The sequence below is a fragment of the Ambystoma mexicanum genome, chromosome 12 (assembly GCF_040938575.1).
Source record: "Ambystoma mexicanum isolate Mex_15411 chromosome 12, UKY_AmexF1_1, whole genome shotgun sequence".
NCBI lineage: Eukaryota > Metazoa > Chordata > Amphibia > Caudata > Ambystomatidae > Ambystoma > Ambystoma mexicanum.
The window spans coordinates 576,841,832-576,866,824 of record NC_090936.1 but is presented as its reverse complement, the minus strand read 5'-3'; the positions used below and the strand labels follow the sequence as shown (position 1 = coordinate 576,866,824).

General features: G+C 49.1%; 1 protein-coding gene across 1 annotated transcript in view; it reads right to left on the bottom strand.

The window, feature by feature from the left end:
- The window catches only part of LRRC55 (leucine rich repeat containing 55), a 93,622-nt gene that overhangs the window by 56,513 nt on the left and 12,116 nt on the right, over positions 1 to 24,993 (bottom strand). The window contains exon 2 of the mRNA XM_069628910.1: positions 16,915 to 19,561. Within this exon, the coding sequence (XP_069485011.1) occupies positions 16,915 to 17,557 (643 nt within the window). The 5' untranslated portion in view covers positions 17,558 to 19,561. The remainder of the gene's footprint in view (positions 1 to 16,914; positions 19,562 to 24,993) is intronic.

The window sequence follows — 24,993 nt, the reverse complement described above, 5'->3', positions numbered from 1 at the left end:
CCATTATTGTTTGTTTATTTTTGATTCAATTTATGTTGCATTTAATACATATTTTTTCTTCAAACTTCAATGTGTAGTATCATCTCATTGGTTTCATGCATATCATGATATGGGTTTTGACATTCTCTGACACCCATTGGGTGTATGTGAGGGGCATGTGTTCATTTCCAAACTTGCAATTGGGGTTATATCATGTTTTTGCCATTTCTAAGTGGGTGGATGCAATACTCAGGTGGGTGTTTGCAATTTGGAGGCTGACCATAAGGGCCAGGGATCTAGATTGTGGTGACATGTTGGCTGGGGGACATGAGTGGGGGCCTGGTGGAGGCTGCCCCTGCACTGCTGGGGGGTGGGGGTGCAGGGAGACATGAGTGGGGGCCTAGTGGAGGCTGCCCCTGCACTGCTGGGGGGTGGGGGTGATGGGAGACATGGGGAGGGGCCTGGTGGAGGATGCCCCTGGTGGCTGGGGGGTGGGGGTGCAGGGAGACATGAGTGGGGGCCTGGTGGAGGCTGCCCCTGGTGGCTGGGGGGTGGGGGTGATGGGAGACATGGGTGGGGGCCTGGTGGAAGCTGCCCCTGGTGGCTGGGGTGTGGGGGTGCAGGGAGGCATGAGTGGGGGCCTGGTGGAGGCTGCCCCTGCACTGCTGGGTGGTGGGGGTGCAGGGAGACATGAGTGGGGGCCTGGTGGAGACTGCCCCTGCACTGCTGGGGGGTGGGGGTGATGGGAGACATGGGTGGGGGCCTGGTGGAGGCTGGCCCTGGTGGCTGGGGGGTGGGGGTGATGGGAGTCATGGGCGGGGGCCTGGTGGAGGCTGGCCCTGCACTGCTGGGGGGTGGGGGTGCAGGGAGACATGGGTTGGGGCCTGGTGGAAGCTGCCCCTGCACTGCTGGGGGGTGGGGGTACAGGGAGACATGGGTGGGGGCCTGGTGGAGGCTGCCCCTGGTGGCTGGGGGGTGGGGGTGATGGGAGACATGGTTGAGGGCCTGGTGGAGGCTGCCCCTGGTGGATGGGGGGTGGGAGTGGTGGGAGACATGGGTGGGGGCCTGGTGGAGGCTGCCCCTGCACTGCTGGGGGGTGGGGGTGCAGGGAGACATGAGTGGGGGCCTGGTGGAGGCTGCCCCTGCATTGCTGGGGGGTGGGGGTGCAGGGAGACATGAGTGGGGGGGGGCTGGTGGAGGCTGGCCCTGCACTGCTGGGGGGTGGGGGTGATGGGAGACATGGGTGGGGGCCTGGTGGAGGCTGGCCCTGGTGGCTGGGGTGTGGGGGTGATGGGAGACATAGGTGGGGGCCTGGTGGAGGCTGGCCCTGCACTGCTGGGGGGAGGGGGTGCAGGGAGACATGGGTGGGGGCCTGGTGGAGGCTGCCCCTGCACTGCTGGGGGGTGGGGGTGCAGGGAGACATGGGTGGGGGCCTGGTGGAGGCTGCCCCTGGTGGCTGGGGGTGATGGGAGACATGGGTGGGGGCCTGGTGGAGGCTGCCCCTGGTGGCTGGGGGGTGGGGGTGATGGGAGACATGGGTGGGGGCCTGGTGGAGGCTGGCCCTGCACTGCTGGGGGGTGGGGGTGCATGGAGACATGGGTGGGGGCCTGGTGGAGGCTGCCCCTGCACTGCTGGGGGGTGGGGGTGCAGGGAGACATGAGTGGGGGCCTGGTGGAGGCTGCCCCTGGTGGCTGGGGGGTGGGGGTGATGGGAGACATGGGTGGGGGCCTGGTGGAGGCTGGCCCTGGTGGCTGGGGGGTGGGGGTGCAGGGAGACATGAGTGGGGGCCTGGTGGAGGCTGCCCCTGGTGGCTGGGGGGTGGGGGTGATGGGAGACATGGGTGGGGGCTTGGTGGAGGTTGCCCCTGGTGGCTGGGGGGTGGGGGTGCAGGGAGACATGAGTGGGGGCCTGGTGGAGGCTGCCCCTGGTGGCTGGGGGGTGGGGGTGCAGGGAGACATGAGTGGGGGCCTGGTGGAGGCTGCCCCTGCACTGTTGGGGGGTGGGGGTGCAGGGAGACATGAGTGGGGGCCTGGTGGAGGCTGGCCCTACACTGCTGGGGGGTGGGGGTGCAGGGAGACATGAGTGGGGCCTGGTGGAGGCTGGCCCTGCACTGCTGGGGGGTGGGGGTGATGGGAGACATGGGTGGGGGCCTGGTGGAGGCTGGCCCTGGTGGCTGGGGGGGTGGGGGTGGTGGGAGACATGGGTGGGGGCCTGGTGGAGGCTGGCCCTGCACTGCTGGGGGGTGGGGTGATGGGAGACATGGGTGGGGGCCTGGTGGAGGCTGCCCCTGGTGGCTGGGGGGTGGGGGTGGTGGGAGACATGGGTGGGGGCCTGGTGGAGGCTGGCCCTGCACTGCTGGGGGGTGGGGGTGATGGGAGACATGGGTGGGGGCCTGGTGGAGGCTGCCCCTGTGGGGTGGGGGGTCGGGGTGGTGGGAGACATGGGTGGGGGCCTGGTGGAGGCTGCCCCTGGTGGCTGGGGGGTGGGGGTGCAGGGAGACATGGGTGGGGGCCTGGTGGAGGCTGCCCCTGCACTGCTGGGGGGTGGGGGTGCAGGGAGGCATGGGTGGGGGCCTGGTGGAGGCTGCCCCTGGTGGCTGGGGGGTGGGGTGCAGGGAGACATGAATGGGGGCCTGGTGGAGGCTGCCCCTGCACTGCTGGGGGGTGGGGGTGCAGGGAGACATGAGTGGGGGCATGGTGGAGGCTGCCCCTGCACTGCTGGGGGGTGGGGGTGCAGGGAGACATGAGTGCGGGCCTGGTGGAGGCTGCCCCTGGTGGCTGGGGGGTGGGGGTGCAGGGAGACATGAGTGGGGGCCTGGTGGAGGCTGCCCCTGCACTGCTGGGGGGTGGGGGTGCAGGGAGACATGAGTGGGGGCCTGGTGGAGGCTGGCCCTGCACTGCTGGGGGGTGGGGGTGCAGGGAGACATGAGTGGAGGCCTGGTGGAGGCTGGCCCTGCACTGCTGGGGGGTGGGGTTGATGGGAGACATGGGTGGGGGCCTGGTGGAGGCTGGCCCTGGTGGCTTGGGGTGGGGGTGGTGGGAGACATGGGTGGGGGCCTGGTGGAGGCTGGCCCTGCACTGCTGGGGGGTGGAGGTGATGGGAGACATGGGTGGGGGCCTGGTGGAGGCTGCCCCTGGTGGCTGGGGGTGGGGGTGGTGCGAGACATGGGTGGGGGCCTGGTGGAGGCTGCCCCTGCACTGCTGGGGGGTGGGGGTGATGAGAGGCATGGGTGGGGGCCTGGATGAGGCTGCCCCTGGGGGTTGGTGGTGGGGTGGTGTGAGACATGGGTGGGGGCCTGGTGGAGGCGGGCCCTGCACTGCTGGGGGGTGGGGGTGATGGGAGACATGAGTGGAGGCCTGGTGGAGGCTGCTTCTGCACTGCTGGGGGGTGGGGGTGCAGGGAGACATGGGTGGGGGCCTGGTGGAGGCTGCCCCTGGTGGCTGGGGGGTGGGGGTGCAGGGAGACATGAGTGGGGGCCTGGTGGAGGCTGCCTCTGCACTGCTGGGGGTGGGGGTGCAGGGAGACATGAGTGGGGGCCTGGTGGAGGCTGCCCCTGGTGGCTGGGGGGTGGGGGTGATGGGAGACATGTGAGGGGGCCTGGTGGAGGCTGCCCCTGGTGGCTGGGGGGTGGGGGTGCAGGGAGACATGAGTGGGGGCCTGGTGGAGGCTGCCCCTGGTGGCTGGGGGGTGGGGGTGCAGGGAGACATGAGTGGGGGCCTGGTGGAGGCTGCCCCTGCACTGCTGGGGGGTGGGGGTGCAGGGAGGCATGAGTGGGAGCCTGGTGGAGGCTGCCCCTGCACTGCTGGGGGGTGGGGGTGCAGGGAGACATGACTGGGGGCCTGGTTGAGGCTGGCCCTGCACTGCTGGGGGGTGGGGGTGATGGGAGACATGGGTGGGGACCTGGTGGAGGCTGGCCCTGGTGGCTGGGGGGTGGGGGTGGTGGGAGACATGGGTGGGGGCCTGGTGGAGGCTGGCCCTGCACTGCCGGGGGGTGGGGGTGATGGGAGACATGGGTGGGGGCCTGGTGGAGGCTGCCCCTGGTGGCTGGGGGTGGGGGTGCAGGGAGACATGAGTGGGGGCCTGGTGGAATCGCGTGTGATACTTCCTGCGCACCCCTGAAATACATGTACCCTGCTGCTTTTGCGTGTGATACTTCCCGCGCACCCCTGGAATACACGTACCCTGATGGAATCGCGTGTGATACTTCCCACGCACCCCTGTAATACACGTACCCTGCTGATTTTGCGTGTGATACTTCCCGCGCACTCCTGAAATACACGTACCCTGCTGCTTTTGCGTGTGATACTTCCCGTACACCCCTGGAATACACGTACCCTGCTGCTTTTGCGTGTGATACTTCCCGTGCATCCCTGAAATACACATACCCTGCTGCTTTTGCGTGTGTTACTTCCCACGCACCCCTGATGCACATGTACACAGGACAATCGCGTGTGGAACTTCCCGCAAACCACTGAAATACACGTTCCACGCTTGGCGTTTGCTGTTTGCCAGCCCTGTGAACTGGTCCAGGGTTAGCGCAGCCCTTTGCGATGATTTGGGGACTTTGAAGGCTTTTCCTTGCGCGAGGGCGTTCTTGGGGGCGTAACTGGCGCTGCTGCAGGGTCGCTGCGCCACTCTGAGCCACGGCTGCTTTCGGAGCCTAGAATCCATGAGTACGCTGTGCGATGAAAAGGATTTTTTCACACTCGGCTGGTGCAGTGTATCGCACTGGGACACTGTGCGCCAGCCACGTGCGCCATTTTTGTGCGAATTTCTATGAATTACCCTGTTAGTGTATGTGTACACATTAAGATGAAAGCATTTTGATTCAACATTGTAAGAAGATAAAATAGTAAAATGGAGGAATTGTTGTACAATGAAAATGAAAAGATGCATAAATACTGTGTTTTAAGATGTATAGTTTGATGGGAAATGTTTTGATTTTTTTGGAGTTTTAACGATGGATTTGTTAGTGTGTAAAAAGTTTGTTGTAAACTAAATCACAATAAAAAAGAAAAAGATCCGTTCACACTGCATATACAAAGTGCATTTAAAATGGTGCGTGCTGTTTAGGGGGCTGTTCCTTCACATAATCTGTGGTTCATGACATCAGTAGAAGCCCAGCGGCAAATTTGCTGATTTTCGGTGCTATTACCGCTGGCGGGAAATCCGCCAACAGTAATACTGCACATTTTCCCCATTGGGCCCAATGGGGAATGAGGAATTCCCGAATGGGCCCAATGGGGAATGGGCACTAACCGTTCCGCCAAACCCGTGATCCATCACTAATAGCACCGGGAGGTTTGGCGGTAGGGCTAATAGCACCAGCAGTAATAGCGCTGGCGTTACCGCCCAACTCGTGATGAAGCCCACAGTAACTATAGATCAAGTAAAAAAAGGAGAGCAAGCTGAGTTATGCAGATTAACTCCCAGAACAGCCCAGCCCAAGAGGAATCCTGCCTCTCACACCACTACAATCAGTGGTCGAAGTGAGCAGGAACAGTGCTCCTCTACTTTTTCTTAATTTAGTGTTACCATTCCTATACTTGTATTTTAAAAAGAAACTGTTCCAGAATGGTTTCATTTTAAAATAAATGTATAGGAAGTAGTTGAAGCTTCCACGTTAGTGCACTGCGTTGGGGGTCATGCTGCCAGAGGTACGACGTTTGTGTTTTGTATTTGCTTCACTGGGGATTTGAACCTGATACTTGGTGGATCAACTCCAACCTCGCATCACAGTGAGCTATCGCATACATTCTGGACTGTTGTTATTTTTTCAGTGGCCTGCTTGGGATAAATCCCATTCCCAAGCACCATCATAGCACTGCTCCCGCAGTAATCAGATTTTTTCTTTTGCATTCGAGCAACATAACGCGAAAATACAGCAGGCACAGCTGTTCATGCAGTTAATGGGGTTGCTTTAATCTTTACCATGGCCCTTAAGAGGTGCAAATGGTGGGTGATTAGAAAGGGGAGGGCGCGTAAGGCTGCATGCTGTGAGGGACAATGAATAAAGGTATTGGGGGTCGTTTAAAATGCATTTTCCTTCATTATGTTTCTTTCAGCCTTCACACAGTGGAGGGGTGGAATGAAGGAAAGGCGGGACCCTGGCATGGCATTTGTATTGCACGTGGGAGGGTTCTTGCCCATGGGGTTGGTAGGGAGCTGGGGCAGGCCAGCATTTAAGATAGTTACACTCAGTGGGGTTGCTAGGGGGAATCTGAGGGAGCTATAGCCCCCGGTCCTTGGTTGTAGCCCCGTATAGAAGCTCAGGGGCTACAACCAAAAGGCTAGCTAGCCCCGAGTCCCGACAGTCCCGACTTTAGGGTACTCCCAGATCTTTTCCAGACCTAGCGACACTACTTCTTTTCGTACACTTCGACCACTGACTATAACCAATCCCAGAGCATTTCTAGCAGGCCTCAACCAAGGCCTTTTTGCTTCCAGAGGAGCCACAGTTCATACCCACCCTTATTTAAAAGTGCCTCTATGTCCTCCCAAAAATTAAACTTATCATTAGAAAGAACATTTGAAGTAGTGGCAGGAACAATGGGCAGATAGTAACAACTGAAGACTATCATACAATTCAACCACTAGTTTTAGATAAACTGGAGTGGAACCGCAGCCTGCTCATGAAGCAAACATGGACGTCATTTAGGGGTCACCAGGGGTCGCAACTGCGACCCCTGTGGTCTCCCTTGCTACCCCTGTGGTCTCCCTTGCTACCTCTAAAAAGAAAAAAATCAATTAAAAAAAAACAACATTTTTTTTACATTGAGGCTCATGGGCTGTTGCCAGCACCATGTGACTCTGTTTCTGGAGTGGCAGGTTTTCTGAAGGCTATAGCAGATTAGATAGTTCAGTGCGTTGAGCACTGGCTGCTGCAATCTGTGTGTGATCTGCAGGTTGCAGGTTCTACTCCGAGCAAAGTCAACGCAGCCTTTCTCCCTGCTGAGGTTGATAAATGAGTACAAACACAGGTTGGGTGATATTGTATGTATATTTGTTCTATATGAAGCGCTTAAGCGTAAGTGCTATATAATAACGTATCGTTATCGTTTGGCCTTGGACGTCTGCTTGCATTCACAGTGATTTGGTAATATGGGCCTATACACACTGATATTAACGATACATATGGTGATTCATTTTTGTATGAAATGTATATCACTTTACAGTGATATCGTAACCCTATTTTTCATAGTGAACTCAGAAACAATGCTATGTGATGCCACTTCCTGTTTTGTCATGGGGTGAAAGGTCGTGTTCCATCACTTCATGTGATGTCACTTCGGGTGAGGTCAAATGACATCACTACCTGTGATGGCATTGGAGGTCAAGGGTCATGTGATGACACTTCCGCTACCCCAGGCATTTTGTTAAAATGACGTCTCTGGAAGCAAGACATGCTATTAAGCAGACTGTGAGTATGACATACGAGACTAAACAGAATATTACAAAAGATTGGGTATCATGCGGACAGTGATTGTGATACAGTGGAGAACATGAAATAATACAGCATCACATTTTGAGTTGCCAAACGTTTAGGGTTCAAAGAGCTACATTATTTTAAGAACTGGCAGATTTAGGGTTGCCAACTACATCTGTAGCAGATGTGTTAAGAGTAGGGGAAAGGAAAGTACAGGGCAAAAAAGGCAGGCTTTTTGAAAATGTATCATGGAGATGTATAAAGCAATGTATTTAGACTGTTGCCACAAAGGGGAGGCTCAGACCATCCTGATTGGAAGAAAGTGCTCCATGCAAATACCAAGACGAGGAAGAAGAGGAACCTGGCAGCATGTAGCTGTTCAGGACCGAGAGAGAGACGAAGTAGAAGGGCATTTGCTCTTCTACCCCCTTTTGCATGGTTTGAACACACTCAGGCTCACAATGGCAGCAGGGTGTTGTGCAAAGCTTAAAAGCCTGACCACCATTGAACCAAAGACCTAGTCACATCATTAGAAGGCTTCACACTCAAAGAAGTGGCGGGCTGTCACTGCATACAGAAGGGCAGAAGTCTGACCCTTCTCTCCCTGCCTACCCTTTTCTGTTGCACATCCACACCTGCCTTTCACACAGTCCGAAGATCACATGTAGAGGGAGTTCACTATAAATGGCTGCATATGATATGATAGGTTATTTATAACGCGCTTAATACCCAGAGGTTTCTAAGCGTGGACCCGGGGATCGAACCTGTGTTGCTCTGCGTCATCTTGCTTCTGAGGCGAGCACGTTGCCCCTAAGCTTTCCTCCCGAGACTTTATATTTTCATAGCCTATGGCCACGTAAGGCAGCACCCAGTCTCACCATGAGCTAAAATAAAGTCTATCATGACATGAGACAGAACCCTCTTAATAACGTCCCTTCTTCGCATCAAGCTACTAGGCTTTTTCAATTTTGCTTTCCTCGTTTGATCACTCCATCCCCTTACATTCTATTCATAACATTAATCTTCATATGCAGCCTATCCTTGACAAGGACGCTCTTGGCTTAGGCTTTACAGTCATAGACTTAACATTCTGGAGTTTGCGCTGGGGTACAACGTATAGAGATGCCCGGGCAAATAAACCACCACACTTTGAGGATTGCCCAAGCACACTCGAGCCCCTCATGCATCTAACATAACATTGTGTACTAACTTACAATTTTCCAAATCCGCCTTGGAAACCGATGGAATTAGCCAAACAATTTAGGGCATTGCCTCGTTCTCTCTTTTACGGAAGTATGGTCCATCTAACAGACCTGACATGCACACGTGCCATCACAAACATTCTTCCCCCGCTTCACCCATCCAGCCCTCCCTGTGTTTTTAGCATGTATTCCCTGCGCCCCAAAATCTTCTTATCTTCCCCTTGCTTATTTTCTTTCCTCAAGCAGATAAGACCTGGATTCCCCTGGATGAGGCACTCCGTGGAAAAGCCTAGGGATCCCCGATGCTACTAGTGTGGTGATGTGGTGCAGTATAAAAGCCTACTCAAATAACATAACATACCTTTCAAGGCAACCCTGGGCCAATATGCTTCAGTAGTAGCCTTTTCAAAATATTGAACTCTACAGAAAGTAATTTGAAATCTTGAACACTTAAAGAACTACGTTAGAAAACTATTTTACACTCTATATGTTATAAGAAATAATGCCATTGCTTTGTTATCAAATGTTACAAAAAACATCTCAAATGATCTCAAATATGGCGCACAAACCAACAAACTACTTGTTTTTATAAAGTGTCATGAAATATTCTATGTAGAATGAATTATAATGTATTCTGTTTTTGTTATTTTGTGTATGTATTGCAATCATATTCCCACAGTTCCCTGTTGCAGTGCTTTCTTTTTTTACTGAAAACAAAATATTCATATTGTGCATTGGCTATCTGTGGGTTTCCGCAATTATTTGACCTTTTAATATTTTTTTGATTGGATATTATATCAATTGGATTTTATATCAATGTTTCCTGGTGTTAATTTATTATTTTTCTTGTGAAGAGATCATGGGTTGACTTATTTTTGTTGAAATGTTTTGGGGGTTCATTTGTAAGGAAATCGCGTAGGTTTTCGTTCCATTTTATCTTTTCATGTGAATAAGAACTGGTTTATTTTTCTTTGTTTTAACCATGATATATTATAGCCTTCTCATTTTATTCTCCATTTTTCTGCAATACTTCAAAACAGAGCAATTGAGGGAAATCTAATTTTTATGCTTTACCAAGTGAGATAAATACCTGTTAAGTATAAAAAGGGTGTAGTTGGATGCAGTGCGAATTTGCACCTGGATTATAATAATTCACTGTGTCCTGATTCACAAAACCTGTGTGCCATTGGCAGGTCCCACTTGTGCACACAAGGAAAAAAAATGACTTAAAAATAAATTAATTGCGAGTGTGGGTTAAATCTCAAATTACCTTCTGTTAGGGACAGTTTTTCTAAAGGCCAACTAAGGGCTTCATAAAACCATATCGGAGGCAGTACAAAAACTCAACTCTTAGTTTAAGGCTGTACCACCTGAAATGTGGGTAGCATGGGCAGAGCAGCCAGGCATATTTTAGGAGGGAGTGAGGGTTGTAGCTTGATACAATGAAATTGTAGCATACATATGGTCCAAAGAAACACTGAAACACTATGGCTCTCGTTACGAGTTTGGAGTCAGCCATGGAGCTATTAGCTCCATGGCTGCCTCCAAACCGGGCTCGTTTACCGGGTTCCTTCAATGGGGACTTAGCAGGTCATTCCGACATAGGAGGACCCGGTAAGTCCTCCTGGCAGGAACCATTCCCCATTCCCATTTGAGCCCCCATAGGGCTCAATGGGAATGTGGAGGGAGGTAACAACGGGCACATTACATGTGTCCCGTTGTTACCTCCCTCTTCACTTCGCAGGACCCGGAAAAGATGTCTGGTTTTACCAGACGTCTGATCCGGGTCCCACGAAGGGAACCTCATAATCAGCCCTGACGGAATGAAGGGGGCCGGTCCCGTACCGACCCCCTTCATTCCGTCAGCGCAAGCCTCGTAATGAGGCCTTATGTATTGTAAAAATAAAGGATTTATTTAAATACAAGTAGGCCAAGATAAGTCTTGGCTAAGTAAGTACTATTACATATCATATAAACACAATTATAAAGAAACCAACTCAATACCTGTGTTATACAAACCAAGGTATAACCTTACTTAAAGGAGCAAAAAGCAAGTCAAGGCGAGTCAAACCTAATAGTTTTACATTGATGATAGCAATATACTATTCTTCGAGAATAAAACCAGGTTAGATATTCTTTTATAATACGAACAGTAATTCAGCGTAGTAGACCATGTCAGTTACGCAGTGACACTCACTTACAGAAATCACTTAATAGACCAACCCTGTTACAAGTATACACCTTGCAACATTACTTTTTAAAAACAGTTCAGAGCTTGTAAAACAGCTCCTGGACTTTCTGGAGTGGCTGAAGCTACTCAATGATAAGTATGAACACTCAATAACTATTTAAGAATGCACTAAGCAATTCAGGAAAAGTACAACCCTGTGTTACAGGTTTTAAAAGAGCAGCAGCTATTCAAGGTAAGTAGAGACCCACATACCTTTAAGAGGGGCTACAAGCAACTCAAAGACAAGTATTAACAAGTATTAACTTCAAGACTGTTTTAGAACTGCACTTAGCAGGTCAGGGAAAACAAAACCCAATGGTACACTTTAAGAATGACAATCTGCTATTCAAGGTAGTTAAAAACTCTTGGTAAGCTTTTCCACTCATTCAGTTAAAAATAATAAAACAGTTGCAATACTTATTACTTTTCAAGTGACTACTTAAATAGTAATGGCTCACACCGACAAATGTTACATTAATATGACAGTTCCACTGTTTGACTAGTAGTGGCTTGCACTGACACTTGTTACAGTGAAATGACTTGTATACATTTTAAAGGGGCATTCAGCTACTTAAAGAGAAGTATAAATTCTAAGACTGTTTTAGATCTGTAAAAGCAGACCAGGGAAAGCAAAAACCCAATGGTACACTTTCAGAAAGACACAATGTATTTCAAGATAGTTAAAACCATATTGGTAAGCTTTTACACTCATTCAGTTCAGAAAAATAAAACAGTAACAACACATTACTTTTCAGAAGGGGGAAACACCATTCAAAGTAAGCAACATAACATACATTCTTTTTAGAGGAGCAGAATGCAAATGTAAGTATAAACTTAAGGAAATTGTATTTGTAGCCAAACTAAGCTCAACCTTGGCGACATCAATTTTATAAAATTAAGGTTGGTTTTTCCTATTATGAAAAATGCGAAGTTGTCAGCATGAGTGTTTCCCATAGATTTGTGTGGCTACTACACAAGCTGAATGCATTAATTGGTTTGTATGCAAAAATTGTCTCTTCAATGCGCCAACTCCTTAAATGATTAATGAAAAATTAATGTTGGGTGATTTAAATCAAATTTATTAGCATAGTGTTGTTATCACACTGATCAAATTACAACTTTGACCTTTTTTATTCCAGAGTCAAATTGTGTTTGTTTTCATTGTTTTCACACTCAACAAATTATAACGTTAGGCTCATATTCCAGATTCAAATTGTATTTATTTTCTCAACACGTGTTTCCCCATTGCCTGTTGCAATGGCTCATCAGGAGAAAAAGAAATAATAATGATCCTATTTGTGTGTTTGATTGTCAACGGTTCCCTTGAACTAATATTCTTTTCCAAAAAAAATGTAGTTAAGTCAAGTCACTTCTATTGTGCTAAACCATTTTCTTGTGACTTAGAGAGAATATAGGGAAGCTTTCTCCTCAGAAACGAAGTAGGTTTGGCCCTGATAAGCCGCTCCGATTGTCCTCGGCTGCTTTCGGACACTTAAGGACACTTTGTAACTTCTTCTTTCACAGAGATATAGTTGCCACACTAACTTCTTTAGCGAGTAAGTACTTTTACACTTGCTGTACTTTCAAGACAGAATCCTTATCTTATTAAATCCTTCCCTTGTCTGCATGAGTTCTCCCACAGGCAGAAGAGGGACCCTAGTTGTCTAGGAGCCAGCTGTATGCAGGTCAGAGTGGGGTTCAGTTGCAGGAAGGTCAGAGTTCCAAAGGAGATCTTTTTAAACAAGTAAGTATTCACTTTAGAATTAGCTAAAAGTATTTAAGGGCTTGATAGAAGTTGTATGGGTAAACTCCCAACCACATGAATCACCCACTCAGCCTCAAAGGATTCACACAAGCCTTAAGGTATCACCCAAGTCAACACAGTACCTTAGGAGAAAAGAGATGTTCTGAGGGGATGCCTTCAGGGTGCAGCAGCACAGGACCCGGTCCCTGGGTTCTTGGTCTGCACACTGGATGGGAACTTGCAGCAGCAGTTGTCAGAGGAGACTTCCAGAAAAGGTTTCTTCATGGATACCTGGAGATCTGTTGATTTTGCACCCTTTTTAAGAAGCCAGATGAAGAACGAATATTGTTGGTCGAGTTTTCTTCTGTCTCCCAGTCCTGCACTCTAGTGAGGAGACTTCACAGATTCAAATCATGTCTCTGGAGGTCCAGCAGGAGTCCTCTAAGGTTTCAGCTGGATTCGGACTTCAGAAGCCTATGCACCACACCCAGGATCGAGGTCCCAGGGTATTGGCGGTTTGCAGCCCAGCACGGTCGCAGCTCGTCATGGGATAGCTCTAAATGCAGGTCTTGAGACTAATGGATCTCACCAGCCTCTGGGTAGTAGTGGTTGCAGGTCTGTTGGATGGAAGGGTTGCATCAGGCTCCGGTTACACAGCAAGCTCTCCAGTCGCTGGAAATCACTACAGATGTCTTTTCATCATCTTCCTCTTTGGAATCAGCTACAGTAGTCGACTTGTCCGCAGCTTCCAGGATCAGACTATTTAACAGGAACTACAGCACAACTTCTGCGAACTCTCCCTGCAGTTTACAGAACTGGTTACTTTCAGGCAAAGTGAAAGACAAAGGGCTGCAGAGTTTTCGACTCCTCCCTCGCTTCCGGCATTCTCAGACACTCTGGTGCTAGACGGGGAACATAAAGGATTTCTGCCAAAGACAAAACTTCAACTGAGGTTGTTCCCAACTAGAATGGTAGGGGAAGACCTCTGAAACAAGAAACATGTGAGAAATGGTAAAAAAAAGAAGGAGTAGAATGGTGGCTCATCTGTGCATTTCCGAGGCTGATTTAACAGCCTATGAGTAATAATGACGAAAACTCATAAAAGTAGTTACACTGCCACCAGCCGTTAAAGTAAACTTGCAATTGTAATAAAAATGTGACCAGGTAAGTAAGAAAGGGGATGCATTGTTTCCCCCAGGCACTTCACATAAGGTGGGATGTGCTGGCTCACTATATAAAATGTAAAGGGGATGAACATCCCTCTTTACCCCTTGGGAACAACAGTTTACCCAAGCACATTAAAGAGAAATTAACAGGGAAGCCCAAAGGGGCAACGCAGCCTAAGCCCAAAAATGATAGAGAACTATAAATCCAAGCACACACAATGGAGAGACTTAAAAAGGTCACCCATAAAAAGAGTAAACGACAGGATGAGTGGGGTAAAAGATTCCCACTCACCTAGGGACAAGCTAAAATAATTAGCAAGTCCAAGCAAAACGTTTTGGGGTTGACACAAGTCAGAAAGAGTTATCATAAACATGAACATCTTACCGAAAACTCCTTTGCACAAGCAGTGTTGTCCACACACAAAATGTTGGGATTGCCAGGCCGCAGCAGTGGAAGTCGATCCCTGGGGCGCACCCCTTAGTAAGCTCCCACCGCCACTCTTCCCATTGCCCTGCTGTAGTGTAGGAATGGAAAATAGGAATTGCCAGTAAATGGAGTTTTAAGGCCAATCACTTGCATCGTGCAACCGGATTACCGGTGAGTGGAGTTTTAAATGTGTCACTTGCATCATGCAACCGGCTAACCGGTGAGTGGAGTTTTAAAGTGCGTCACTTACATAGTGCAATCGGCTTACCGGTGAGTGGAGTTTTAAGGCCCATCACCTGCCTGGTGCACCAAGCTTCCAGATGGCTGAACGCCTGACTCTAGGTCTCCTCCTATGACAGGGGGCTGCAACCTTTGGCTCTCCAGATATTCTGGGTACAACTGCAATCAGCCCCAGCCAGCACAGTCACTGGTGAGGGATCATGGGAGTCAAAGTGGGGACCAGTAGCTAACTAGATGTTGGATGTGTTAGCTATGCAAGAGGGATCTGGCTTCAAGTCCCAGACATCACTGTGCGCATATCATTTCTGTGAGTCAGGGGGCTTACCTGCAGAGGATGGGACTGCAAGATGAGTCTGCCTCCTGTGCCCAGCAGCCTTTAGGAATTAAGGGCCACTGTATATTCGGGGTTCTAAACCTCGGCTACAATTCCGTTCCCTGTGCTGCCAATGCCTGCGCGAGAACATAACATGGGTTTCGGAAACTATGACATAATCGTGGGAGTCCTCAGCAAGTTTCATTGGCTCTCCTTAAAAGGGAGAATGTGTTGAGGATCATCTTGCCTCACAAAGGCATTACTAGATGAAGAAGCACCTATCAAATTTGCCTAGCAAGACTGGGGAGGGGTGAGTGTGGGTGTGTGTACGTCTGTGTGTTTGTTAGTTTGTTTATTTATTTATATTGCGCACCAGACCCAAGGGTATCAGGGCGCAGAGGTCACAAAGAGGTTCGATGCTTAGAAGGGAGAAAGGGAGGGCCTTATGTTACAATAAACTCTGAAACAAAGGTGCCTTAATCGGTTCTCCATTTCGGCCTTGTGTGCACTATGGAAAGTCAGAAGGTTGTCCTTACTGAGTGAAACCGCACGCATGAAGCACCACCAACCAGCTCTTAGGAGACGTTTCCTGAGGACACCTAGCCCCCCGGGACAGTGACTGCTCTATCCACACCTTCAGTTAACACAGGGAGAAGCCGCATGCACTAATGGCCTCAGAGCTAAACATAAGGGAAACCGCTACACAGAGATTCTCCTTTTTGGGCATAAAAAGATGAAATTGTTCTCCTCCCGGGCCGCCATTTATCACCCTATTGTTCACAGAAGTAGGAGCAGCTGAAAACATGCATTCAGCACAAAACATACATGCTCGCCTGAATTATAAAGCGGTTTACCAGTGATTTCAAAACTGACATGACTGTGTGAAGATAGATTCAAGTTTCAAAAATATATGTCAATGAAGGTTTATCATTATGTATAAAGATAAATATAGATGGAAAGGGAGAGAGAGTGAGCGAATAAACGGAGAAGACTCAATATAAGGATAATCATTTACTGCTGCAAACATTTCAGTGAAAATAATGTGGATTCATATAACATTGTAATGAATAATACCCTGAGAACACACTGGGGGTCATTTTCGAAAGAGCGGCGTGGAAAATGAAAGCATAAAAACAAGACATGTTGCTTTCACGTTTCCGTTTTGCGCTCCAGCTCATTTTCGTGACCCTCCGATGCATATGAGGTCCACATTGTGCAGTTTGCATCTCCGCTTTGCTTCCCTCCTCCCTTGGAAGAGCACCAGGTTTTACGCTGTATGAGATTTTCATGCAGGTGTGCACCCAATGGATTCCTATGCCAACCACCTCACATTTGCACCTGTTAATTAGCAGATGGATTCCATAGAAATCCATTAAATCACACTGCCATCAAAGTGTAATTTGCAGGTGGCTGTTATTTTGTGCAAAACAGCCTAAACAAGAAGATCTCACCTTGTTTTACTCTTTGTAATTACATTCCAGCTTGCAAATGATGAAAATCGCATGCGGTGGACCCAACAGCACGTACGTGCTAAAGTTGGTATCCCCTGCATGCAATTTGCATTAAATTTAAAATGGCCGCCCAATGAGAGTACAGAGAGCATTCATTAAACTAGCATTAGCAATGCCAACAGTTTGGGCTTTTGTGTAGCTATGGGAAAGGTATTTGCCAGGCATTGCAGTAATGGTACTAACTGGCCATTAATGGTATCGGCTTGGAAATGGTGCACGCACCTGGGCATATGATAGCTGTGCCTGACACATGCCCATCTAATACCTATACACAAGCAGAAACTGTTGGCATTGCTAATGCCTGTTTATAACAGGACTTCAGGGAAAGGCACACTTACTGCTTGCAAATGAAGTGGCTAAAGGCATTATTACACTAGTAGCACCACTTACACCATTAGCTCTCAGAAGACTGCTTTGAAAAAACCCTGGCATGCACTTTCAGTGCACATTATTATGGTTTTAAGGTTTGATAAAAATAGCTCAAAGAGATCCCAATAGGGTGTGTTTTGGGCAGGGAGGGGTGCAGGAAGTGGGTTGGGAATGGCCATAGGGATTAGCATGGTCATAGGGAATCAATGGGTGGGTAAATAACCAAACAACACCAAGTAGAATCACACATTAAGAGATGCAGTGTTCCAGGCGCACACACATGCATGGCAGTTAGGAATCTACTTACCTGCGACACATCGCTGGATGTTAGCCCGCAGCCACTTCAGCAGAGGTTCCATTGTGCAGCCGCACACCCAGGGGTTCCCGCCCAGCTGCAGAATCACCAGCCCCGACAAGTCTTCGAGTGCCTCCAGCCCCAGAAATGACAAGCTCCCAAAGCTCAGGTCCAGGTGGCGGAGCTGAGACAGGCCCCGGAACGCCAGAGGATGGACCAGCCTCAGTCCTGGGTTGTGGCTGAGGTTCACCCGCACCAGGCTGTAAGCCATCTGGAAAATTCCGGCAGGCAGGTGGCTGAGGTTGTTGTGGCTCAGGTCTAGGTGTGCAAGCCGGCGGGCATTGACAAAGAGGCCTTCAGGCAGCTCAGAGAGGGAATTGTTCCGTAGGTCCAGGACCTGAAGCTCCACATGGCAGGACAAGTAACCATGTGGGATGTTGGCAATTCTGTTGTGAGCGAGACTTAGATTGCGGGTGTCCAGGAGGAGATCTGGTGGGACGGAGAAGAGACGCTGATTGCTGCAGTCCACAGAGCGCTCCTGGCAGACACAAAGGACAGGACAGCCATTCACTGCGTGGAGGACGAGAGCCACCAACAACAAAGACAGGGCATGCCTCATGATCATGATGGAGGATGCAGGAGGAGGACCAAGCATCTTCTCTCCAACCTCGGCTGCTGGGAATCAGCTGCAGTAACCAAAGTGTTTGTGACAATTTCCCAAGACTACACTGATCTAGACATCTGTGCCATCTGCATGTCTAATGCCAGTGACAATAATGCACATTGTTCCATTGTTAAAAGTGGAGAGTGATATGGAGCTAAAAAACCTGAAGAAGTTCTAGTCTATCCATAAAAGCCGAAACATGCTCCGACGCAGCATATATTATATTATATCATATTCCATCAAGTTGCTCTTTTCTGCTGTCTGTCTGCAGAGATCAGGAGCCATTGCTACATTCCATACCACTTATTAGCTGGTTCTCATTCCATGTGTGCTTTGCTACACAAAAGAAGCACATTTTGATCTCCTACAAAAAAAGGGCGTGCAAACAAATGCATAAGGCACTTATGTCAACTGTTCACCTCAGCAGCAATGGTCTTCTTGAGCAGGTCTGTGTTATGATGAGCAGCACAGTGATGCCCCCCGAATTCTTTTGTTATGCTGAGGAAAATGTTACTCGGGAGACTATAACAGATCCCTACATTCTCTGAAATGTATATCATCATCCCTAAGAGGAAGCAAGGAAGTTTGAAATTCTGAGTTTACGCACTAGTTTTATGTTTCTAATCAGAATCAATATATGTCTAAAATGTGGCCCAATGCTTCTTTCACTGCTCCCACATCAATGTCTAAAGAGAAATTTCCTTTCACGGTAGCTCTGAATTTTCTGTGTCACATACGCCAGAGTCAATATGGCCGACCGAAATGTAGGTCCTTCTGCATTCAGTCTTAGTAGGCTTCCCTGATGCCTGAGCAGAGTATTCATGTGGAGGTTCTATTACCTGCTGGACAAACAGTGGTCACTGCATTAGGCACGCCGTTGATCTTCCAACAGACGGGTAAGCCAAAAGCAAAAGGGTATGCTTCCTTCCTCAGGACTCAGCTTTCCAGACAGGGCTTTTATTTTAAACAGCCTCTAGACATGGACTTGAGATGAAACAACATTCTTATTTTCGAAGGCTGCTTGTATTTTGGGAAAAGGCAAATTTGCACTTGGAAGCGGGCCTGAAGTGACCTTAAAGACATACATTAGGATTCAGGCTCGAAGGTGCGATGTTGTGTAAATATTGTTCAGTGATGTTCTTATTGCCAACTGTCTTTGCAGCACAGGCCCCTCACAACTGGCTAACCTCCACTGTTGTCAAGCCAGTGATACTCCTGTCCACCATGCTGCTGCATAGGCCTGATTATTTGCTAGAAGTACCTTGCACCTTGCTGCTGGACCTTGGCTGAGAGCTGTCGCGCGGCTTACCAAGAACACCGCTGCTGCTGGTGTCATATGGGAAGGCCTGTAGTGCCTCTTACCAAAATAGTGCCACTGCTGCCAGAGGGGAAGGCCAAATGTACCCCATAAAAATGATACTGCCACTGCCGTCAGAACACGCATCTACCCTCACACCACACGAAGGGTCATCATGCTCTGTTCCACAGGCCTCTCACTCATATCAGATAGGTGGACCGACCATACTCAGATGAGTGGTGCTGCTGCCGGAGTTAGGTATATAGGCCCCCCCCATTCCCAGATCCGTCAGTTATGCAGCCTGGATGCACACTTCCCCAGGATGCGGGCGCTCCTATCAGATGTGTCTGGCTGCTTGTCCAACAGTCCTCACCACGCTTCTGAAAAGTGTAGGCCTGTGGCACACCAACACGCTGCCGGTTTCAGGCGTGCGGATCCTCCGTACATTGACCCTGGATGCTGCTGGAGTCATCTGTGTGGACCTGCCTTGCAATGACCAGACACCGCTGCTGGTTTCAGGTGTGCACATCACCATACATCGCCTGAGGGTACTGCTGCTGGTTACAGATGTGCAGATCCACAGTACATCCACACTGGCTTCTTCTGCTCCTGTCAGATGCCCAGACCTGTCTTGCGATGATCCACAAGGCTGCCGCTGGTGTCCGATGTGCCACCATGTCGAATATGACCCCACGATGCTGAAGGGAGATGAGGAAAAAGACAGATTATTCCTTCTCAGCATTACTTTTTGAACAGAACACTGAAAGGAAATGGTTAAGTTTTTGCATTTGGAACTCGAGAATCAAAGTGTTATCCCTTGCAGTCAAATATCACTGAACTGTGCCAGCCTAGGGAAACTGCTGGAATTACCTCTACCTAGCTGTCCCAATATCTGCTTAAAAGGAAGGGATCTCAAAAGAATCCCTCTGTGAAATTGCCATGTTTTGATTCCCCAAATGATGAAAAAGTGTTATGTTATTTTATACTGTGCCAAACCACGACTGAAGTAGTATCAGAGCACCTCTGCTTGTCTGTGGAGTGGCGGCTGTGTCTGTGAAAGAGGATCCAGACCTTGGCCTGCGGGAAGACAGACAGTGAGTCAGGGGAAGATAAGGGAATGTAAGAATGAAAACAGAGGCCGGAGAGATACAGAGCTGAAGAGTGTAAGTAACAGCACGGGTGCATCTTAGTCCTGTTAGGTGGAGAATGGCTGTGCAACATGGAGGACGTGTGTATGTCCTAAAGGGTTGACATAAAAGCATGTGTTTCCCAGGCAGTTGTAGAGAATTGTAAATTACTATGGAATCTTGGCTGCATGAAGGGCTTGGGTGTGTGCTCAGCCAATCTTGGAAGGTTGGTGGATTATTTGCCTGGGCCTCTGTATAGGTTGTACCTCCAGACCAAACTCAACAATGTTAATTCTGTGACTGTCAAGCCAGAGCCATGAGCGGCATAGTCAAAAATAGACTGTGCAGAAAAGTGAATGGTGTCAGTAACAGAAGGCAAGGGGGTGTAGTGGTTAAACTTTGCCGAGCACCTCCTCTGAGACTCAGGCTGGGTTTTTCTGTGAGTTAATCTGCATAATCCCGCTTTGGCTAACCTTCCCGATATGCAGTGCAGCTTTTCCTGTTAATAGAGGGCAGCAGGCGGATATCAGGTGGAAACATGGATCTGGAGTCTGGTTAACAGAGTAACTTTCTAAGTTTACTTTGGCGTTATGGCCCATTTCATAAACTGAGTGCCGCTCAGAAAAGGGCGCTAGTGGCGGGGGAGGGGCATCAATCCACCGAAACACAGAAGTGTGCAAAAGTGTGCCCGAAATGAAAAAAATAATGAATCAGAAGAGTGAGCAGCTCTTTTTCTAGTTATCTACCTATTTAGCTCATACGAGAAGATGCAAATTGCATGCACTTTGTATGTTTGGTTATTTATGAAACACAAACCAAGTACGATAGCAGCAGAGCGCGATACAAGGCGGTAGTTTGATTCAAGATTATGTGCATACTTAGAAGGTGGGTGCAATCCAAGATCATGGGGGGGCAGCTTTGCTTCAGGCACCCAGAGTATCTAGGGAGATGTTGGCTCTCAACTGGGGGCCAAAGAGATGTGTTCTAAGCAGGGGTGTTGCTAGGTCTGGAAACGATCCGGGGCAAAGCAAATGTCGGGACTGTCGGGACTCGGGGCTGGCTAGCCTTTTGGTTCTAGCCCCTGATCTTCTATCCGGGGCTATATCCAAAAGACACGGGCTACTGCCCCCTGTGCCCCCTCCTAGCAACGCCTCTGGTTCTGAGTTCCTATTTGATGCATAGAATAGACGGGCCCACCTGATACGTGAGGAGGGATGCTATTCCAATAAACACATACCGTGTTAGCCAAACGAAGAGTGCAGGTTCTTCTGGGTTTTTTTAAACCTTCCTGCACTGTGCACTCCATGCTTTCCCTTTTTTACAGCTTTTTGTTCTGTTCTTTTCTGCTGTTTGCATCATTCTTCTGCCTTTCCTTTTTCTACGACCTCTGCCATACCTCGCTCTCATATGCAACCTCTCCCCTGCCCTCTTTCTTTCTTTTTGTTCTGTTCTTTTCTGCTGTTTGCATACTTCTTCTGCCTTTCCTTTTTCTACTGCCTCTGCCGTACCTGGCTTTCCTGTGCGACCTGTCCCCTGCTCATTTTCCCGCTCGCCCCACCATCCCTACCCCTGATTGGCCTTTCCTCCAGAGGAAGGCAGGACCACCTTCCGAGACCAGGACTGCTCCACTCCATCTTGCGTCCGGGTCCCTGCGAGGTGAGTGTCCCCCTTCCCGCACTGTGAGCTCACTGATTTCCCTTTTTTACAGCTTTTTGTTCTGTTCTTTTCTGCTGTTTGCATCATTCTTCTGCCTTTCCTTTTTCTACGACCTCTGCCATACCTCGCTCTCATATGCAACCTCTCACCTTCCCCTTTCCATCTTTTTTCTGTTCTTTTCTGCTGTTTGCATCCTTCTTCCAGGTGCAGGTAAGTGGTGCTGTAGACCCTCCAGCCCCTTCCTTGTGGTCTTCTGTGATGGACGTTTTTCCCCCTCCTGCCCCTCTCCCGAGCCCAATTTCCATTTCCAAACCCTTTTCCACCTACCATCCCTCCCCCAAGCCCTGATTGGCTGCTCGAACTTCCACCAACATCGAGGGTTAGACCACCCGTGTTGTAGCCCCTGACCTCACCATTTTAGCTTCCAGGTGCAAGTGAGTGGTGCTGTAGAGCCCCCAGACCCTTCCATGTGGTCTTCTGTGCAGGACGCTTGCCCCGAACCCCCCCTATCCTGAACTCCCTTTTCCACCTCCCATCCCTTCCCAAAGCCCTGATTGGCTGCTCAAACTTCCACCAATACCGAGGGTTAGACCCCTGTCTTGTAGCCCCTCACCTTGCCATTTTAGCTTCCAGGTGCAGGTGAGTGGTGCTGTAGAGCCCCTGCCCCTTCCTGCGGTCTTCTGTGCAGGACACTTGCCTCGTCCTGCCTCCCCTCCTTCCCTGTACCCGAGCCGTTCGGTGGTTGCCAAGGTGTAATCCCTCCCCCAATCTTGATTGATCCAGAGCCTCATAACATTCATCGTGCTAGGGCAGCCCACTGCCCATTGCAGCCCCTGCGGTGAAGGGGCTGAGGCAAAGGATGGCACCTGCAGAGACAGCTCCAGACCGTGTTGTCCCATGTTAGCCTGTGGCGCCTGCATCCGTCAACCAGCAGCGACTGACAAGGTAGGTGCTGTCTTGACAGGGGGGACCAGCAATTACTGCTCCCCATTAAACTGTCCAACCCATGTACATTAGCCTATTATCAAATTGTTGTGTCTCGCTGTATCTACATAGTGCCCCATAGCCATATCTTGCAGATAGGTAGATTGTGCCCCTTAGCCATATCTTGCATCTAGATAGACTGTGTTAAGCTAACAATATCTTGCATCTAGATAGACTGTGTTAAGCTAACAATATATTGCATCTAGATAGACTGTGTTAAGCTAACAATATCTTGCATCTAGATAGACTGTGTTAAGCTCGCCATATCTTGCATATAGGTAGATTGTGCCCCTTAGCCATATCTTGTATCTATGTTAAGCTAGCCAAAAAAAGGGAAAAATCCTGCTAACCCAATACTAAAACCTCAACTTTCTGCATAAACTTCTGATACAGAAACTCACACAACCACTACTCTGCACAGCAATCCGCACGTACTTCACCACATTGCAACAACAGACTAACAACACATAACCCAGCACAACAGCACATGGGAATTCGCACCGACCCGAAAACCGCACTTAAGCTCAGCGAACGGTGCAAACTGAATTGAAGTTGCCAACAGAACATCACAACTCTCACTTTCCTAGTCCCACTACACCCTACTAACTCCACCGACTCCCCTCTTTCTTTCACACCCTCTTTTCAGATCCAGCAGAGTGCCTGGGGACCACTCCGGTGGTGATGGTGTGTGGTACAAATACCATTAACATTAACAATTAGGCTCAGTGGCATGACCCGACTCTTTTGACTGGGGTGGCCCAAGTGAGTCACTGACTTATGGAAGGGTTGCATGAAGTACGAGCGCGCGCGCGCGCACACACACACGCACACACACACGTCTGAATAGCATTAATTTACTATTTGTCTCCACTACCCATAGGTACTTTAATTACTATTATTGGTATCTTACATTACTGTTTTGAAAGTGTTATTACCAACATCACAGCGTCTTACATTCCTGTGATAATAATCAAAGTTTAGGATAATGGGCTGGCGCCTAGGGTGGACAATCAGATTACAGGGGTAGCACGCGCCTCCCCAGGATACTCCCTGGACTCACCTATGATTACGCTGTCTCCAATTGATTGCTTGCTAGTTTTCAAGACCGGATGTGTCTCTTCCTCAGGCCGTCGGTAGCTCTGCCGCAGGGAGGGACCCATGTGGGCTTGAAAGTTTGCAGGCAAATTATAAAGAGTCCGCTTGGTGGCAGTATCATCTCTGCATTATTCCCTGTTTATATGTTTTTTAATCTTTTTCTGAAGAAACAATGAACTGACCTTGGCAAACCAGCTGAGGCCCTTTATTCGTGTTTTCCAGTCACTTTGCTGCAAACCAATCCAGCAAATTTACTTTTTGTCGGAAATGTATCTATCTGACACATTTCCACTGGAAGAATTTGAAATGTCTATATTGAAGCAGTGAAATGTATTTATTTAGACATTTTGTAAAGTGCAACTAAACACCATCAAGGTGGCACCTGAGTGCTAGAAGACAAGGTGAGATTAAAAGGCTGGCAATGAAAAGGGGAAAGTCAATGTGATGAAATTACTGTTTTCTGCAGGACTAGAGGGAGGAGGACACAATAAAACTCCTACTCAGTCCCACACTACTAGTAAACCTTTAGTGAGCACAATCATAATCCTCCCGCCAACATTTTCAGGAAAGTTCCTCCACTGACAGACACAGCCCGATGGGTGTACCGCCTTCCCCTGCTGTGGAAACCTGGCTGGGGGCAGGCTATCATGTTCAGGAGGGGTGCGAGCTAGCACAGAAGCATGCCAAACAGCAATAGCACTGAGGTACCCAGATAAAAGAATGTCCATCCAAGTTTCAATAAAAATAGGATACTTTAATTAAAGCAAAAATACACGCACACTAATCAAAAGCACTATAGCCCACCCCTCTAAAAGAAGACACATAATATGCAGACTCTGCGATGAAAGGGGGCACTCTGGGTCTGAAGACAGGGGTAGCTAGGTAAATAGGTCCTGCAGCTAATGTTCCAGTTCAAGGAATGACTTTATAAGGGTAAGAAATTGGGTTTTAAATGTCACTAAGGCCCTTTGAAGCGGTCCATGGTGACATAACTACTATCACTACCTTTTTTCTTGTTTTTCAGTCTTTTCGGCAAGTAGCAAGTATGAGACTGGGTGCTTTCAGCACTGGACCGGGGTCGAGTCAGGATGTGGCATTGACAGGGTCCAGTGATACGGTGTGGTTTGGCAACAAGGACTACTTGCAGGTCAAAGACGCTGGGACACGGCGGGCGTGTCGGTGGCGCTGAAAGACTCAGTCGACTCAGATGTGGATAAACAAAGACTTGTAGAGTGGGCTCATCTGGCTCATAATTGCATTATTGTACT